This window comes from Oncorhynchus gorbuscha, linkage group LG12, assembly GCF_021184085.1.
Source record: "Oncorhynchus gorbuscha isolate QuinsamMale2020 ecotype Even-year linkage group LG12, OgorEven_v1.0, whole genome shotgun sequence".
Lineage (NCBI taxonomy): Eukaryota > Metazoa > Chordata > Actinopteri > Salmoniformes > Salmonidae > Oncorhynchus > Oncorhynchus gorbuscha.
The window spans coordinates 68,894,891-68,911,653 of record NC_060184.1 but is presented as its reverse complement, the minus strand read 5'-3'; the positions used below and the strand labels follow the sequence as shown (position 1 = coordinate 68,911,653).

Here is a 16,763-nt window from a genome sequence, read left to right as displayed (position 1 = left end):
TGAGGGCCCATGATGGGGGTTAGACTCAGAGTCACTCTCTTGCTCCTCCTGCTGGCTGTGAGGTGCATAGCACATGAAGAATTCAAGAAGAACTGATGTGTTTGTGGATACCCAGGAATACCAGGAGACCCAGGCCACAACGGAATGCCAGGCCGAGATGGACGAGACGGGTTCAGAGGTGACAAGCGAGACCGAGGTAAGACAATGGCACAACCTCCTCTGTTAGATAAGTCTCAATTGAAATCAGCTTTTCTGGTCCCATGCTGATACATTTTTGAAAGTTCTTGGTCATTTTATTCATTAAAGGGGAAATCAGTATCACCGGACGAACAGTACAGAGTGGCCCCAAAGAAGACAAGGGGGGCTGGGTGAGACTATTTTATTTTATAATGAAAATACTTTGTACAGTTATCACCACTGGCAAGCAGTACTAACATAATTATATTATCCTTATATCTGCAGGTACGGCTGGCCTGGCAGAAATAAAGGGAAAATGGGGTGAGAATGGAGAGAAGGGGCCACCGGGGAAGATGGGGCCCCAAGGAGTCTCAGGGCACATGGGCCTCAAGGAGATCAGGTTACCAGAGCGAGGCATCCAAAGGGCCCTTGGGACCCCCAGGACGACCAGGTCCGAAGGGAGATCTCAGCCCCCTAGGGTTCAAAGGCAACATTGGTTACGACGGAGAGCAAGGGAATCAGGCGGCGAGACAGGGGACAAGGGGGAGAAGGGGGACACATCCCTCATCCCAAAAAGTGCGTTCTCAGCCGGTTTAACCGAATACACCAAACTCCCACTGGAGAACATGCCGATCAGGTTCGACAAGGTGATCTACAACAGGCAGAACCATTACGACGCACAGACCGGACGGTTCACCTGCGCTCTGGCTGGGGCCTACTACTTCACCTACCACATCACTGTGTTCTCCCGTAATGTAAAAGTAGCATTAGTGAAAAACAGGTTGAATGATAACTACACGAGCAGTGAGTAGTTATCCACATTATGGATAACTACATGAGCAGTGAGGACCAGGCAGCAGGCGGGGCTGTCCTGCACCTGGAGAAGGGGGACAAAGTGTGGCTGCAGGTGGCAGGAGGAGAGCTCTTTAACGGGCTGTTTGTTGATGAAGATGATGATACAACCTTCTCCGGGTTCGTGCTCTTCGGTGCAGATTAGGCCCACATGACTCAGTGAATTTGCTCATGGGATGTTACATGGGAAATTATTACCACCTGTTATAGATGAATGTAATAGCCTACAGTAATAAAACATGTTTTAATCAAATATGAATATAAATTACGTTTTTGTAATATTTTTATGCTACAGCTGATATAGCCTATTATTTAAGATCATATCTCCTCTGATAACTCACCAATCTGACAGATTTCATGTGACAAGTGTTATTGTATCTTGTTTTGATTTCAATACCATAATATACAATGTAAAATCCCATTGACTGTCTTTAATTTACTACTCCTGTGTACAATGTAATATGCTGGCAACAAAAATTCATAAATCAATGTGTGGCAATAGGCTGTATCAGCTGGTGCAATGTCATGACTTCCTGTGTGCGGGAATGATTAGAAAACAGGATGAGCTTCGCAATACCACAAACTGGAAGATTACGTAATTGTTTTAAAGGCATTCCAAATGTTGGTGCCAGAAATGACGTCCAAAGACGTTAGCACTTATATATATAATACACGGCTGTTTTTTCTCAATGGAGCGCAACCTGCTATGGGCGTGCTTTACTGCAGTGTTCACGTTCTGTTTGACTTGGCTCTTGGCGGTGAGGGCCTCTTGCGGTCAGACCACAAAATAATCAGTGCAAAACGTCCTTTGAGTCAATGTGGAACTCAAACTCCGCCCCTAAAGCAATCACTGCAACAAGTGCACCGACGCCGTCCAGTAACGACAGCTCGAGCTCCAAAGAATCGACCAGCCTCTCACACTTGAGTACCAACGGATTTCTGAGTTTGTTTGAACCACTTTTATCATTTATCCACTGGCATACCCAACGGCAGATGCTTACTTGCCCGAAACCTTTCACAATTGAGTTTTCCGTTTTGTGAATATTTTAGAACTTCCTAGGTAGTTAACTAATGTTAGCCTACTGTTTCATGTTGCAAGGAGCGAAGTTAGCCATTTGTCTCGACATCTTGCAAGCCAGTTTAACCAGCAGCAGTAGCCTGCTACTTCCGACATGTTTTGGTGTGTAATCATCGATTGCATGACCCAGCAGACCTTTGGACTTAAGTAGCTCGCTTGCTAACTAACCATTTTAGTAAAACGTTGACCGAGGATGGCTAACTAATCAACAAAAACAGCTGCTACTCTGTTGATGACAAATATCGGTGGCACAGAACAACACGAGTATGAGAAGGGTAAGCAAATGTGACCAACTTGCAGTCCAATGCCATATCAATTGTTCAATTGTAAAAAAAAAAATGTATGGCTTACATCAAACTGGTTAACTATTTTTATTTTTAGGATTTAAATGTGTCATTCAGTCTATTGATCAAATTCGTTTGGGTTCTAGCATTGGTTTGTTTCTGTAACGTTAACGAAGAAAATAGGGGGGTTGTTGTAGTGCATTACTCCCCCGGTTGTTATAGTGATGTGGGGGATGCCAGGCACTTCTATAGAGGTGGAGAGGAGGGGTGGGGGCTCGGTCAACTACAAAGTAAGAGGTTTATGGCGAAAACATAAGTTAATTAAAAGCACAAATAAATAAGCACTTTTTCCTCGGGGGTGTTTTGCTGGCTTACGCGGAAGAACTGTAACATAATCGCCTTTAACATGTCATTCTCCAGCTCTTTTTCATTTGAAAAATTCCCTGTTACTTATACTTCCTTTTCAGTATGGATTTGTAACAGTAGTAGATTGTTTCCCACTGAATGACATCTTTGTAGACTCGCAAACCCAACTGTCACGCGCCCGTACACCAGGGAGATGGAACCACAGAACAGTTCGACCTGTATAGATGGAGAGTTTTATTTAGCTAGACAAGTCAGGTTCTATCCTGCGTCAGGGGAGAACTCTCATATCTATCTGAACACATCACACAAACTTTGCTTTTTCATTCCAGTGTTCCAGTATCCATATATTAACACTGGTATATAGGAGACAGGTTCTGTTTTACACACTTGTAAATCCACCGTGTCACAGCAGTGGGTGGAACTTATATGGATCTTTGTGATTGTCCAACTTTGTTTGAACTTTGCCTCATAAATGCTCATGTCCATGGTCTCAGAGAAGCTTATGGGTAATTCTGTGGGAAAGTCAACCTGAGCATCCACAAGTAAATTTTGTCATTTCCGAATGAAACCATAATTCTTCATATTAAGTTTAGACTTTATTTGAAACCACTAAGTAGGAAATTGTATGAATTTTGACCATTACAAAGTATTGTAGCATACCAAATCTCAAATGCTTTTCAGTCAAACATATTTAATGGCTTTTAGAACTTGCTCAGAGCTTGTTTTTCCACTCACAGCTGTCCCCCAGCTTTAGTTATGAAGATCAGCTGTTAATGAAGCAAGTACAAACCTTCTTGAGCACACCGCAATGCAGAGTGTATGTATACAGCCCTTAGCTGTGGTATTAGAGGTCGACCGATTAATCGAAATGGGCGATTTAATTAGGGCCGATTTCAAGTTTTCATAACAATCGGAAATCAGTATTTTTGAGTGCCGATTTTGATTTATTAAAAAAACAAAAACAATTTACACATTTTATTTAACTAGGTAAGTCAGTTAAGAACACATTCTTATTTTCAATGACGGCCTAGGAACGGTGGGTTAACTGCCTTGTTCAGGGGCAGAATGACAGATTTTCACCTTGTCAGCTCGGGGATCCAATCTTGCAACCTTACAGTTAACTAGTCCAATGCAATAACGACCTGCCTCTCTCTCTCGTTGCACTCCACAAGGAGACTGACTGCCTGTTACGCGAATGTAGTAACATTCAGTATTGTTGTAATTGTCATTATTACAAATAAATAAATAAAAATTGTCCGATTAATTGGTATCAGCGCTGAAAAATCACAATTGGTCGACCTCTACGTGGCATTTTAGCCATATACCACAAGCCCCCGAGGTGTCTTATTACTATTATAAACTGGTTACCAATGTAATTGGAACAGTAGAAATAAATGTTTTGTTATACCCGTGGTATACGGTCTTATATACCATGGCTTTCAATATACCACGGCTTTCCAATCAGCATTCAGGAACCAGTTTATTGTATATAGCCCACTCCTGTAGAATGCTGCTACTGTCTTATTAGGTCAGATATGTATGCGTTTAGCATTCCTACATGTCCTAGTGTTCATATTAGCGTTTTGTCCTCTTGAGCTTGGTGTTGGATTTCCCATTCAGTTCTGACAGACCACAGACAGTAGCATATCAGGTGCATGTGTGAACGAGACGGAGAAAGTGGGTGACACCCTTTACCCAATACCTGGCTTCCCACGATCAAGAGGGGGAGGGGCGTGGTCTCGCTCTCGGTATGCCCTCTGTCATAAGAAAAGGAATTGGGTCATTGTGAGATGACTTCAATAAGCAACATGTGCTTATTTAGGAAGGTGTGGTGTTACAGAACATTCAGACAGAAATGGGCTATATTGTGTAGATAAAATAAAAATTGAACTTTGCTACAGAGAATAGTCAGTTGTGTCAGCTGTTCTATACTGGACATTTCTATCGGCAGCAACTTGGAACATTTAGGAGTAGGCTACTGCTTGTATGCAGGCCTGAGCTAGTCAGATTCCATAAATCAGCCCAAATGGCAAACAACCGGGCAATAAGAGATTGTGCCGTGTATATAGAGATTAGTGAATCTGCCCTGTGCCAGGCTTAGGATGATTCTTGTGAACAAGCACACAGACAAGGCTGCCAGTGCCCTATCTTTGGAAATCACTTCCTCAGAATTTAGATGTGATTCTATATAGGCTAAATGATAAAAGATGACTTAAAGACATTTTAACAGTTATAAAGGGCAGACTGTGATGGGAGGAAAGTGAATGATTTTATCTTCCTCTTTCCCTCCCTGATAGTAGCTAGAGCAGTCTACTATATACACAATTAGCAGGTGCTCTCTGTGATCTAGATTCCATCGGATTCCTTGTATAGATGGCATCCAAAGATATTGTTTTCTGAGTATACTTTATATAGCCTAGAAACACATGGTTCTAAATTCCATATTATGTTACATGGATCCACCAATATGGCAGAATATTTAAATGATCCATTCCAATAAGCTGGAGTCTAGAGTTGTTTTTCAGTAGCTGTAGAGTGCAGTACTCCTTCTGGTTGTTAAAACTGATAAGGTTTTTAGGCAAAGGACTCTATTGAAGGTTGGTTTGTTGTTGGTATGGGCTTAAGAAACCGATTGTCATTTTGGTGCGCATAGTAAGGAGTCGTGAGTGCATTAAGGTGTGTTCCGAGCCAAATCTTCCTCACAATAGACAAACGGGCTTGTTCTGTTCCGGAAAACCCAGGGTATGACGCAATGTCATCTTGTAGTGTACATCAAACATAGTGATTATAAACGTTGACACTGTATATGACATGAGTTTTATGATGTGGAAATGTGAAGTGCACGTTTGGACTCAGGGGTGTTTGGCTTGTATGACATCAAAGCTGTGTTATTATAATCCTCAACATCTCATCTTTTAAAATTCTCTTCATTTACAGCATTTCCTCACCAAGACAACAAAGAACATCTGTCAGTCAAAACTCATACAGCGCTGTGAAGCGCAGAGCCTGAGCTCTGATGTCATTTATGGCATGTTACTGTACAGCCACTGTGCTCCAATTTAGGAGCTTATCAATGCCCAAATCTGCCATTTTTGAACTTGTATATGGGTATGAGTGTAAAGGGTTAATAGATCAATAAGAAAATGTTCCAAACCTCTCTGCTAAAAACAGCTAGTTTTCAGTTTGCTCTTGGCTATGAAGCTATTTTTGTTTCTTTTTGACCATTTTAAATGTAAATCAACCACCATAAGGTACTTAAAAACCTCTTATGGATTGAACCTTTTTCTTCTTCAGTTTTCGCCTAAAGTGACATACCCAAATCTAACTGCCTGTAGCTCAGGACCTGAGCAAGGATATGCATATTCTTGATATCATTTGAAAGGAAAGACTTTGAAGTTTGTGGAAATGTGAAATGAATGTAGGAGAATATAACACATCAGATCTGGTAAAAGATCATACAAATATATATATTTTTTGTACCATCTTTGAAATGCCAGAGAAAGATAATGTATGTATTATTCCAGCCCAGGTGCAATTTAGATTTTGGCCAGTATATGGTAGGAAGGGAATGTGCAAAGTTTTAGACTGATCCAATTAACCATTGCATTTCTGTTCAAAATGTTGTATCAAGACTGCCCAAATGGACCTAATTGGTTTGTTAATACATTTTCAAGTTCATGACTGTGCACTCTCCTCAAACAATAGCATGGTATTATTTCACTGTAATAGCCACTGTAAAATGGAGAGTGCAGTTAGATTAACATGAATTTTTCTGCCAATATCACATATGTCTATGTCTAATTGTCTTGTTACTTAGAACCTCATACTAATCGCATTAGTCTACGTTAGCTCAACCGTCCCGCAGGGGGACCCAACCAATCGTGTAGAGGTTTTGTTGCCCCGAAATTTGATTTGATAATAAGATAACGGCTGCATTGGACCTTTAAGGCAAACCAATGAGCACATGGCACACAACGGGGGCAATTAAACAATACTGTACTCAAAGGAACAATATAATAGGAACAGGAAAACCAGAAAACATCCATAGTGAGGGGGAAAGGTAAGAAATAACTGAACCGATACTAACACGGAATACGACAGGTAGGTTTGTCAGGCTGCCATTTAAAGGTAGAGTGGGTGTGGCAGAAGTCCCGCCTCTGGAACAGGAAGGGGATGGGTTGGTGGGAAAGTCTGAGTGGGTGGAATTTCGCAAACTGGTCGAAAGGCTTCCCTGATTCAGACTATACAGTGCCTTCATAAAGTATTCACACCCCTGGACTTTGTCTATATTTTGTTGTTTTACAGCCTAAATTGATCAAATGTAGATGTTTATTTTCTTCAATTTCCTACACACACTACCCCATAATGTCAAAATGGAATCATGTTTTTTTTAAAAATGTTTTTAAACAAATGAATAGAAAATTAAAAGCTGAAATATCTTGAGTCAATAAATATTAAACCCTTTTGTTATGGCAAGCCCAAATAATTTCAGGAGTACATTTGCTTAAGTCACAAGTTAATAAGGTGTAACATCTCTTTACCCCACACACACAACTATCAGTAAGGTCCCTCAGTTGAGCAGTGAATTTGAAACAGATTCAACCACAAAGACCAGGGAGGTTTTCCAATGCCTCTTAAGGTAGTGCATCTATTGATAGATTTGAAAAAGACATTGAATGTTCTTTTGTGCACGGTGAAGTTATTACACTTTGGATGGTGTGTCATTACAAAGATAGTGTCTTAGTAATGTAAAATTCTAGGCTAAATCTACATTAGTTTCTGAAGGCATTAAGTATTATATATGACCAACTCATAGTGTGTGTTGCTTTTTGACTGTGCCATAGAGGAAACAAGTGCTGCACAGACTGGTAAAGCCCCCTGATTAGTCCTGGGAGAGGAACAAACACATGCTGAAAGGGGCTTGGTGTAGGGAGCCATCTGTGTTACCTTTAACTCAGAGAAACTCCACTTCTCTTTGGACCACAGAATGGTTAGTTTTACACTCGCACACAACCACTCCATGTGTAGTCCACTTAGGTCTGTTTTTATTATTTTATTTAACCTTTAACTAGGCAAGTGAGTTACGAACAAATTCTTATTTACAATAACCCCCTACTGGGGAACAGTGCGTTAACTGCCTTGTTCGGGGGCAGAATGACAGATTTTTACTTTGTCAGCTCTGGGATTCGATCCAGCAATCTTTCAGTTACTGGCCCAATGCTCTAACAATTAGGCTACCTGCCGCCCCTGTTTCATGCCCGATGGTCTCATACGTATCAGCGTGGCTAACATAGAAGGTCTCCTACATACGTATCAGCGTGGCTAACATGGAAGGTCTCCTACATATGTATCAGCGTGGCTGACATGGAAGGTCTCCTACATGCGTATCAGCGTGGCTGACATGGAAGGTCTGCTACATATGTATCAGCGTGGCTGACATGGAAGGTCTCCTACATATGTATCAGCGTGGCTGACATGGAAGGTCTCCTACATATGTATCAGCGTGGCTGACATGGAAGGTCTCCAACATATGTATCAGCGTGGCTGACATGGAAGGTCTCCTACATGCGTTTCAGCGTAGCTGACATGGAAGATCTCCTACATATGTATCAGCGTGGCTAACATGGAAGGTCTCCTACATGCGTTTCAGCGTGGCTGACATGGAAGATCTCCTACATGCGTATCAGCGTGGCTGACATGGAAGGTCTCCTACATGCGTATCAGCGTGGCTGACATGGAAGGTCTCCTACATGCGTATCAGCGTGGCTGACATGGAAGGTCTCCTACATGCGTATCAGCGTGGCTGACATGGAAGGTCTCCTACATATGTATCAGCGTGGCTGACATGGAAGGTCTCCTACATGCGTTTCAGCGTGGCTGACATGGAAGGTCTCCTACATGCGTATCAGCGTGGCTAACATGGAAGGTCTCCTACATGCGTATCAGCGTGGCTGACATGGAAGGTCTCCTACATGCGTGGCTGACATGGAAGGTCTCCTACATGCGTGGCTGACATGGAAGGTCTCCTACATGCGTGGCTGACATGGAAGGTTTCCTACATGCGTGGCTGACATGGAAGGTCTCCTACATGCGTGGCTGACATGGAAGGTCTCCTACATGCGTGGCTGACATGGAAGGTCTCCTACATGCGTGGCTGACATGGAAGGTCTCCTACATGCGTGGCTGACATGGAAGGTCTCCTACATATGTATCAGCGTGGCTGACATGGAAGGTCTCCTACATATGTATCAGCGTGGCTGACATGGAAGGTCTCCTACATATGTATCAGCGTGGCTGACATGGAAGGTCTCCTACATGCGTATCAGCGTGGCTGACATAGAAGGTCTCCTACATGCGTTTCAGCGTAGCTGACATGGAAGATCTCCTACATATGTATCAGCGTGGCTAACATGGAAGGTCTCCTACATGCGCGTGGCTGACATGGAAGATCTCTACATGCGTTTCAGCGTGGCTGACATGGAAGGTCTCCTACATGCGTATCAGCGTGGCTGACATGGAAGGTCTCCTACATGCGTATCAGCGTGGCTGACATGGAAGGTCTCCTACATGCGTATCAGCGTGGCTGACATGGAAGGTCTCCTACATATGTATCAGCGTGGCTGACATGGAAGGTCTCCTACATGCGTTTCAGCGTGGCTGACATGGAAGGTCTCCTACATGCGTATCAGCGTGGCTAACATGGAAGGTCTCCTACATGCGTATCAGCGTGGCTGACATGGAAGGTCTCCTACATGCGTGGCTGACATGGAAGGTCTCCTACATGCGTGGCTGACATGGAAGGTCTCCTACATGCGTGGCTGACATGGAAGGTCTCCTACATGCGTGGCTGACATGGAAGATCTCCTACATGCGTGGCTGACATGGAAGGTCTCCTACATGCGTATCAGCGTGGCTGACATGGAAGGTCTCCTACATGCGTATCAGCGTGGCTGACATGGAAGGTCTCCTACATGCGTGGCTGACATGGAAGGTCTCCTACATGCGTATCAGCGTGGCTGACATGGAAGGTCTCCTACATGCGTGGCTGACATGGAAGGTCTCCTACATGCGTATCAGCGTGGCTGACATGGAAGGTCTCCTACATGCGTATCAGCGTGGCTGACATGGAAGGTCTCCTACATGCGTGGCTGACATGGAAGGTCTCCTACATGCGTATCAGCGTGGCTGACATGGAAGGTCTCCTACATGCGTGCGTGCTGACATGGAAGGTCTCCTACATGCGTGGCTGACATGGAAGGTCTCCTACATGCGTATCAGCGTGGCTGACATGGAAGGTCTCCTACATGCGTGGCTGACATGGAAGGTCTCCTACATGCGTATCAGCGTGGCTGACATGGAAGGTCTCCTACATGCGTATCAGCGTGGCTGACATGGAAGGTCTCCTACATGCGTGGCTGACATGGAAGGTCTCCTACATGCGTGGGCTGACATGGAAGGTCTCCTACATGCGTGCGCTGACATGGAAGGTCTCCTACATGCGTGGTGGCTGACATGGAAGGTCTCCTACATGCGTATCAGCGTGGCTGACATGGAAGGTCTCCTACATGCGTGTCAGCGTGGCTGACATGGAAGGTCTCCTACATGCGTATCAGCGTGGCTAACATGGAAGGGATACAAAGAATAATCTATTTGCATACTCTCACTAGTTGTCGGTTTTTAGTGTTTTATGAAGTTATTTTTCCTGAACATGTGGTCAGGACAGCACTGATGAGCCTGGCTAGCTAGATTTGATCACTCAGCTAAGCAGACAACCAGTAAAATGAGCAGCTTACCAAAGAATGGCTGTGCTAGTGCTTTTGTCCAATTCTGTCTGGGTCCCATGGCTTAGCTACCAAAATGAGAGAAACCGCTAGAGAAGTGGCTTTCCCTTGATATTCTCTGTCTAGACGTCTATTTAGTTTAACTCTCCGCTCATCTCTGCCCAATTAGCTTGGCCTGGGGCAGGACATACGTTGGTTCTGTGAAGCTGAATTGGGGGTTGGAGTTCATTAATGATTATATGTTTATGACTCCTTACATAAGGCTGTGACTTCATCAGCCCAAAGGGAAGGGAGTTGATGACTAAGAGAATGCCTGCCTAAGTGCCCGTCCCCCCCCGTGTGTGTGGGGGGGCACATGTATACTGAGTTGGCCTTGACAGTGTCTTCTGAAGTATGTGTAAATGTGCATGTCTTTCAGTTTGTGTGACCCCAGCCCTCCTCTCTCTGGGAGTCTAATCTGAGGCTGGCTCCAGCTGGCAGTTGTGTGGGGGGCTACTCTTCTCTCCTCTCTCTTAATTAACTCTGGACCTGAGAGCCAGAGCACCACTAGCTCCCAGGCTTCACCTGCAACCACACAGGAACCCTGACCTGGAAAGGTAACCCCAGAGAATCACTCTCATTCAGCTTCCATATTGTTCAAGCATATCTTAAATGGCCTGCATAGTGCTGTAGTACAGTTGAAGTCAGAAGTTTACATACACTTAGGTTGGAGTCATTAAAACTTGTTTTTCAACCACTCCACAGATTTCTTGTTAATCTATAGTTTTGGCAAGTCGATTAGAACATCTACTTTGTGCATGACACAAGTCATTTTTCAAACGATTGTTTACAAACGGATTATTTCACTTATAATTCACTGTATGACAATTCCAGTGGGTCAGAAGTTTACATACACTAAGTTGACTGTGCCTTTAAACAGCTTAGAAAATTCCAGAAAATTATGTCATGGCTTTAGAAGCTTCTGATAGGCTAATTGACATCATTTGAGTGAATTGGAGGTGTTCCTGTGGATGTATTTCAAGGCCTACTTTCAAACTCAGTACCTCCTTTGCTTGACATCATGGGAAAATCAAAAGAAATAAGCCAAGACCTCAGATTTGTATTTTTTATGTTTTGAGACCTCCACAAGTCTGGTTCATTCTTGGGAGCAATTTCCAAACGTCTAAAGGTACCATGTTAATCTGTACAAACAATAGTACGCAAGTATAAACACCATGGGACCACGCAGCCGTCATACCGCTCAGGATGGAAACGCATTCTGTCTCCTAGAGATGAAGGTAGTTTGGTGCGAAAAGTGCAAATCAATCCCAGAACAACAGCAAAGGACCTTGTGAAGATGCTGGAGGAAATGGGTACAAAAGTATCTATATCCACAGTAAAACGAGCCCTATATCGACTTAACCTGAAAGGCCACTCAGCAAGGAAGAAGCCACTGCTCCAAAACGGCCATAAAGCCAGACTACGTTTTGCAAATGGACAATGACCCCAAGCATACATCCAAAGTTGTGGCAAAATGGCTTAAGGACAACAAGGTCAAGGTATTGGAGTGGCCATCACAAAGCACTGACTTCAATCCCACAGAAAATGTGTGGGCAGAACTGAAAAAGCTTGTGCGAGCAAGGAGGCCTACAAACCTGACTCCGTTACACCAGCTCTGTCTGAAGCGTTTGACCCAAGTTAAACAATTTAAAGGCAATGCTACAAAATACTAATTGAGTATATGTAAACCTCGGACCCACTGGGAATGTGATGAAAGAAATAGAAAGCTGAAAAATCATTCTCTCTACTATTATTCTGACATGTCACATTCTTAAAATAAAGTGGGGATCCTAACTGACCTAAAACAGGGAATTTTTACTAGGATTAAATGTCAGGAATTGTCAAACTGAGTTTAAATGTAATTGGCTAAGGTGTATGTAAACTTCCAACTTCAACTGTATGTACTAGTTGTACTAAGAGGGTAGAGTAGCTAGCACCTAGTAGGTTCCACTGTCCTACGCAGCTTATTGTGCTGGCCAGGGCAAAACTACACACAATAAGTTGGCAGATATCTAGATTTTAAGTACTGGCAGTAACTCCAACTCCTTTGAAACAGAACCCTATGATGTATTGTGCCAAATAAACAGGTCCCAACTGGGCTGTGGATGTTGGCACCAGGTTGAGAGAGAAGCCATAGGGGTAGTGTGCATTGTGCAAGGTAGTGGAGTGGGTGGTAGAATAGGAAGATAAGGTGAGTATGAGGTAATGCATTGATAGAGGACTGCCTTGGTGTGCCCTTTCAGTGCTAGAGCAGTCTCTTTCATTCCCCAACCTTGTCTTACTTAGGGCTGCCGATATGGACAAAATGTCATGTCATGATATTTGTCACATTTTTGGCGGTATTTCATGTTTTTGAATAATACATGTTCTAAATATGCTTTCTCATTAGTTCATGACCCTAGTGGGACAACACATACATTATAAGGGATTTCAATGGGGATTTCTCCATTTATACTGTTCAATCCAACTCCATACAAAAATCATTTTCAGCATTTATACATTTCTGCATTTCCTTCAATTTTACTATAATTTCCCACACTGTTTCACACAGCATGATCTGGACAAAAACATCTAGGCCTAGTTAATTGAACTGTTGGAATCATGGACAAATAGTGATTATTCTATGGTTTGAATATAGTGGGTAGCACCTCGAATACATTGTTTGACATGACGACAAATTATTAAACCGGGGAGAAATTATTGACAGGGTGGGAACCAAAGTGTTGGTCAGTGTTTCCTAATTAGAGGTTACATTACATGTTTTAGCCAGCTAGCCAACATATTCATACATCGCATATTCCTCTCTGATAAGATAGCGTTGCACAAACATGCTTATCTAGACCTACACCAGCACTGGTACCAGGCTGTATTAGCTAGCTAGTTACATTTGCTGTCACTCTTAGTACATTTAGCATGTTGGCCAGCTAACTGCCGATTAGCATTAGCGGCTAACACAAATTATTTTAACAAGACCTTGCTAAGAAAAGACAAACTAGCAAACAGTAGTTTACAGACCGTAAGATACACAAACAAATAAGTTAGCGGCATGCAGCAGCAAATGGAGTAAACTATAAAAACAGACATTCTACGTGCCGGAGTTGCGTATCACATTTAACAAACCAAACATTGAAATACCGTTATAGAAGGTAGAGTAAAAATCCCAACCAGTCCGTGCATCAATTCCAGTATATAGTAAAATACGGTACACCTTCCAGCCCTAGTATTACTGGAGAGCCTAGAGGAATGCTATGTAATGGTGATAGTGGGAGTTAGTTTATAGCAGGGGTTTTCTGTTTACAGTAGTGGTGAGAGAGTGATGGATAGACATGGGTGAATTGTCAGCAGAGGTAGCATTGAGAATCATTTTGGTAAAAGAGTATGCTAACATCATGTAGTTTACCTCCCACTCTCAGGTGTTAGAGCAGGGTGAGCAACTTTGATGGGGATGGGGCCCACAAAACGATCTGAACTGATGAGGTGTCTTGTGGGTCTGTATACCCACATCCATACCCACACATGCAGTCAGGCCCTAGCCTTTTGGGGGCCCTAAGCAACATTTTGTTGGGACAGCAGAGAGAGAAGATTCTACACATTTGGCCATGGGGTGTAGAGATTTTACAACTTTATAACTCATTCCATGTAATTCTACTCATTTTGCCGTAGGGTGGAGAGATGTTTACACTTTTAAATATGATACCTGAGTGAGAGTGACTAACAAAATCAATGGGGTCCCCCCAATCGTTCATTCGACCATGATTACTGCAATTTTAGATACTTAGCTAGACTAATTTACCAAACTAAAACTTTTTTGCTGAGATAGGTCAGTGACTGACATTAGAGAGAAACTGCTGACGCACAACCTTGTGTTCTACTATTCTAACTCTACAGTAAGTTGAGACCCCAACTGAGTTATTTTATTTTCTATAATAATTGTTTTTGGAAATTGGTCCGCGGGCCTACAAAAGGAGGCCCGCTGGCCACCAGTTGCCCATCCCTGTGCTACAGAGAGTGGAAAAGCTCAGTGCAAGTCTGTGCCAGACAAAGGCAGTCAAATCAATCACATTGGGTCCTGAAATGCCCAGTTTAAACGTCCTGAAATTTAGCCATTAAGTCTGTATTTCATTAAAGGTTCAGAGCCACTGAGCTACTGTGAGATCAATTGAGTCACTGAGAAATGGAGAGGAGGGTGTGGAGAAATGGAGAGGAGGGTGTGGAGAAATGGAGAGGAGGGTGTGGAGAAATGGAGAGGAGGGTGTGGAGAAATGGAGAGGAGGGTGTGGAGAGGAGGGTGTGGAGAGGGTGTGGAGGGTGTGGAGAGGGAGGGTGTGGAGAAGTGGAGGTGTGGAGAGGAGGGTGTGGAGGTGTGGAGAGGAGGGTGTGGAGGTGTGGAGAGGAGGGTGTGGAGGTGTGGAGAGGAGGGTGTGGAGGTGTGGAGAGGAGGGTGTGGAGAGGAGGGTGTGGAGAAGTGGAGAGGAGGGTGTGGAGGTGTGGAGATATGGAGAGGAGGGTGTGGAGGTGTGGAGGTGTGGAGAGGAGGGTGTGGAGGTGTGGAGAGGAGGGTGTGGAGAAGTGGAGAGGAGGGTGTGGAGGTATGGAGAGGAGGGTGTGGAGTGTGTGGGGAGTGTGGAGAAGTGGAGTGTGGAGAGTGGAGAAATGGAAAGTGGGGAGAAGTGGGGAGAAATGGAGAGTGTGTGGAGTCCAATTTGTAAGTCGCTCTGGATAAGAGCGTCTGCTAAATTACTTGTAAATGTAAATGAGTGTAGAGAAATGGAGAGTGTGTGGAGTGTAGAGAAATGGAGAGTGTGTGGAGTGTAGAGAAATGTAGAGTGTGTGGAGTGTGGAGAAGTGGAGTGTGGAGAAGTGGAGTGTGGAGAAGTGGAGTGTGGAGAAGTGGAGTGTGGAGAAGTGGAGAAGTGGAGAAGTGGAGAAGTGGAGTGTGGAGAGTGTGGGGAGAAATGGAGAGTGTGGGGAGAAATGGAGAGTGTGGGGAGAAATGGGGAGAAATGGAGAGTGGAGTGTAGAGAAATGGAGAGTGTGGGGAGAAATGGAGTGTGGGGAGCGTGGAGTGGGGAGAAATGGAGAGTTGAGTGTAGAGAAGTGTGGAGTGTGTGTAGAGAAATGGAGAGTGGAGTGTGTGTGTAGAGAAATGGAGAGTGGAGTGTGGAGAAATGGAGAGTGGATTGTGGAGAGTGGGGAGAAGTGGAGTGTGGGGTGTAGAGAAATGGAGTGAGTGTGGAGTGTGGAGTGTAGAGAAATGGAGAGTGTGGGGAGAAATGGAGAGTGTAGAGAAATGGAGTGTGGAATGGGGAGAAGTGGAGAGTGTGGGGAGAAATGGAGAGTGTGTGGAGAAATGGAGAGTGTGTGGAGAAATGGAGAGTGTGTGGAGAAATGGAGAGTGTGGGGAGAAATGGAGGGTGTGTGGAGTGTAGAGAAATGGAGAGTGGAGTGTAGAGAAATTGAGAGTGGAGTGTAGAGAAATTGAGAGTGGAGTGTAGAGAAATGGAGAGTGGAGTGTAGAGAAATTGAGAGTGGAGTGTAGAGAAATTGAGAGTGGAGTGTAGAGAAATGGAGAGTGGAGTGTAGAGAAATGGAGAGTGGAGTGTAGAGAATTGGAGAGTGTGGTGTGGAGAAATGGAGAGTGTGGTGTGGAGAAATGGAGAGTGGGGTGTGGAGAGTGGAGTGTGGAGAAATGCAGAGTGGAGTGTAGAGAAATGGAGAGTGGAGTGTAGAGAAATGGAGAGTGGAGTGTAGAGAAATGGAGAGTGGAGTGTAGAGAATTGGAGAGTGTGGTGTGGAGAAATGGAGAGTGTGGTGTGGAGAAATGGAGAGTGGGGTGTGGAGAGTGGAGTGTGGAGAAATGCAGAGTGGAGTGTAGAGAAATGGAGAGTGGAGTGTAGAGAAATGGAGAGTGGAGTGTAGAGAAATGGAGAGGAGTGTAGAGAAATGGAGAGTGGAGTGTAGAGAAATGGAGAGTGGAGTGTGGAGAAATGGAGAGTGTGGGGAGAAATGGAGAGTGTGGGGAGTGAAGAAATGGAGTGTAGAGAAATGGAGAGTGGAGTGTAGAGAAATGGAGAGTGGAGTGTAGAGAAATGGAGAGTGGAGTGTAGAGAAATGGAGAGTGGAGTGTAGAGAAATGGAGAGTGGAGTGTAGAGAAATGGAGAGTGGAGTGTAGAGAAATGGAGAGT

General features: G+C 44.0%; 2 protein-coding genes across 2 annotated transcripts in view; both read left to right on the top strand.

The window, feature by feature from the left end:
• The first annotated feature begins 12 nt into the window (after window positions 1-12).
• Window positions 13-1,174, top strand: c1qtnf9 (C1q and TNF related 9). The gene is given in 6 exon segments (XM_046290964.1): window positions 13-196; window positions 307-361; window positions 455-599; window positions 601-699; window positions 702-986; window positions 989-1,174. Coding segments are annotated over 6 exon segments (954 nt in total).
• A 604-nt stretch (window positions 1,175-1,778) lies between these two features.
• Window positions 1,779-16,763, top strand: part of spata13 (spermatogenesis associated 13) — a 40,955-nt gene continuing 25,970 nt past the window's right edge. The window contains exon 1 of the mRNA XM_046292800.1: window positions 1,779-2,382. Within this exon, the coding sequence (XP_046148756.1) occupies window positions 2,374-2,382 (9 nt within the window). The 5' untranslated portion in view covers window positions 1,779-2,373. The remainder of the gene's footprint in view (window positions 2,383-16,763) is intronic.